Source organism: Plasmopara halstedii (genome assembly GCF_900000015.1).
Source record: "Plasmopara halstedii genome assembly, contig: Scaffold_3120, whole genome shotgun sequence".
NCBI lineage: Eukaryota > Oomycota > Peronosporomycetes > Peronosporales > Peronosporaceae > Plasmopara > Plasmopara halstedii.
Genome location: NW_020190023.1, coordinates 64495 through 66861, shown reverse-complemented (window position 1 = coordinate 66861; position 2367 = coordinate 64495). Strand labels below are relative to the sequence as shown.

At 39.8% G+C, this 2367-nt stretch overlaps 1 protein-coding gene across 1 annotated transcript; it reads right to left on the bottom strand.

Moving 5' to 3' along the window:
* Positions 1-1947: 1947 nt before the first annotated feature.
* On the bottom strand, positions 1948-2265 carry PHALS_07573 (uncharacterized protein; the record flags this gene model as incomplete). Its single annotated transcript, XM_024721064.1, has 1 exon — positions 1948-2265. One exon carries the CDS (start codon positions 2263-2265, stop codon positions 1948-1950), a length of 318 nt encoding a protein of 105 aa, XP_024586201.1.
* Positions 2266-2367: the final 102 nt, after the last annotated feature.

Genomic DNA, 2367 nt, shown 5'->3' with positions numbered 1-2367 from the left:
TTTATTTTAGACCTAATCTCGTCAATTGGGTCGATTCTATAATTCGAAAAGAAATATACGTTAAACTAAGCTTGTTTTTTTCTATGATCGCGAGGAAATTAAAAACTGTAGGAAAATGAGTTGCTTTTACTGCTTTAAGCGATATCGGACACGATTATACCTGAAATGGTTTTTATTATTATGGATAGAGGTATGGAGGAGTAGGGGCTTAAAATATCATGTAGCATTGATATATATCTTAAATCAGAATTTAAAAACAGCATAGTCACCTCCTTCTGATCAGAATCGCGGTTAAGGACCCCGGCTAGCTGCATCGTCGCGCGCGACACCTTACGGTACCGCTACCTAATCGAGAGAGAGCGCTTTCAGTCACGTCCATAGGAACAGCATTCAACTTTCGAATTCCTTGGTGAGTCTCTTCGAAAGCTGTGCGAATGTAAGTACATGCGAGCAAATCGACGACCGCGGCGGTGACGAGGTTAAATCGGACGAAATTCATCGTACAGGAAATGCGTTACAGACGAAATTAAAGAACAAGGATGTTATGGAGTTGGCATTCCGGATGCACGGCATAATCTACTGCACTTGTACGATCAAACTGAACGTACACAGTTAGAAATTGGAACCGAAAGTACAATATACAGCGTTATCGAGAGAAGTAATGTTTAGCATTGTAAATCGTTGAGAAATCATCTCTGCATATCATAATGTATAATCGACAAAAATTTGATTGTCTTTGGCAAATCTTCTAGCTATTGGTTTCGAATCTGGCTTGACATTCTTATAGAATTACAACTGTGCTCTCATCGCCTCTTTAATACTACGTCTTCCTACATAACTACAACACTTGTCGGGTTTCGGACAATCGGGCGAGAAATCAGCATAAAGATTTTACTTCGCAGCTAGCCAAAATCAGGATGGTATAAAAATTAACGACTGGATGTCAGTCTACTCTATCTGCATATCTTTGTTCTGCTTCGTAAAGCTCAACAGTTGCTTTCCGATTCATACTTTAAATGATGCCTTGTCATCCTTGTCCTCAATCTGAAGCGCGCTAAAAATGGGTTGTGACATTTTTTGCACAGGTAGCCAGCTTCTGGCTGAAGCATATAAATATCTGTAAAGACTGTCCGAGGCCAATCTATTTGACTGATCATTATATTTTATGAGAGTAGATGTACGCAGCCTGGATGATCCACAAGGATTCTCACAGCACAAAGATGCTCGTCTAAAATTTGGTGAAAGGTACGTGCTACAGGAAAAAAGAATAAAAATGAAAACGGCTATCATCCTTTTTTCTATTAGATCATCCTCGTGCAAGAAGATATAATTTCGTAATGAGATTGAGAGGCTAAGCTGCGCGCTTTTGAAATTGAGTGACCTATCGTTTAGAACGAGGCTTTACATGAAAGGCTTGCGCGAGCACCTTTATAATAAGGTATACATCACAACATTTTCGCTCCACTCACTCCGAGTCAATAGATTTGTGTCCATAGCCCAGCTGTAAAATATGAGATAGGAGAGACTAATTGGTCATGCAAGTAATATGCATGTAACATGCATGGTAATATACATATTTCTTAGATATTCGCAGGTCCTATCTTTTCACAAATGCATAATGTAGTGATTGCGGGAGTCGGATTTCTGACGTAGCAACTACTTATTTTGAATTTTTGTTTCTAGTCCGTACTCCTTATCTATGTCCCGGATGTTCGCTAGTGAAGACAAGGAAAGCGCTCGTGTTGGTTACAAGTTTCCTAGCAATTCCTGTGTAGAACTCATTAAGAAGCATATTCATATCGTAAATCAAAAATATCTACCATTGGTGTTGGAAGGTTGGTTGCCTTTATTAATCCGACCTGTTTATGAGGCTGACAGCGTTAACGAAAAAAATATTCAATCAATCCGTCTGTCCATCAATTAGCCGTAGTCGTCATTGTGACTGTTTTAAGATCTGATCTTACCCTTAAGTTGATAACCCGTGTCGACAGAGAGAAGGATATCGAAACGAATTTCAAGTACGAATGCCGGTAAAGTTACTCCTGCTATTTCGATCGTGACCCCATACGAGAAGACAAACCATGTCAAGACCTGATCGAAACGTTGTCGAGGCTCGTCAAATCTGTCAAATATGACAACAACACAGCAAGAGTCCAGTAACTCAAGACGAAACCGCCAGAGAAGTCCACAAGATATTGACACTATCGTTGAACAAACACCCAAAATCCGAATTTTAGGTGAGCGATCAGATCGACCTTTTGTCATACCCTAAAGTTCGAGAAGACAAAAGACGTCCCGAGAAGGATGAGGGAAACTATTTTCTTCAAGTTCTGAACGAACTTTGAAAAAACTCCAAGTAACTTACTC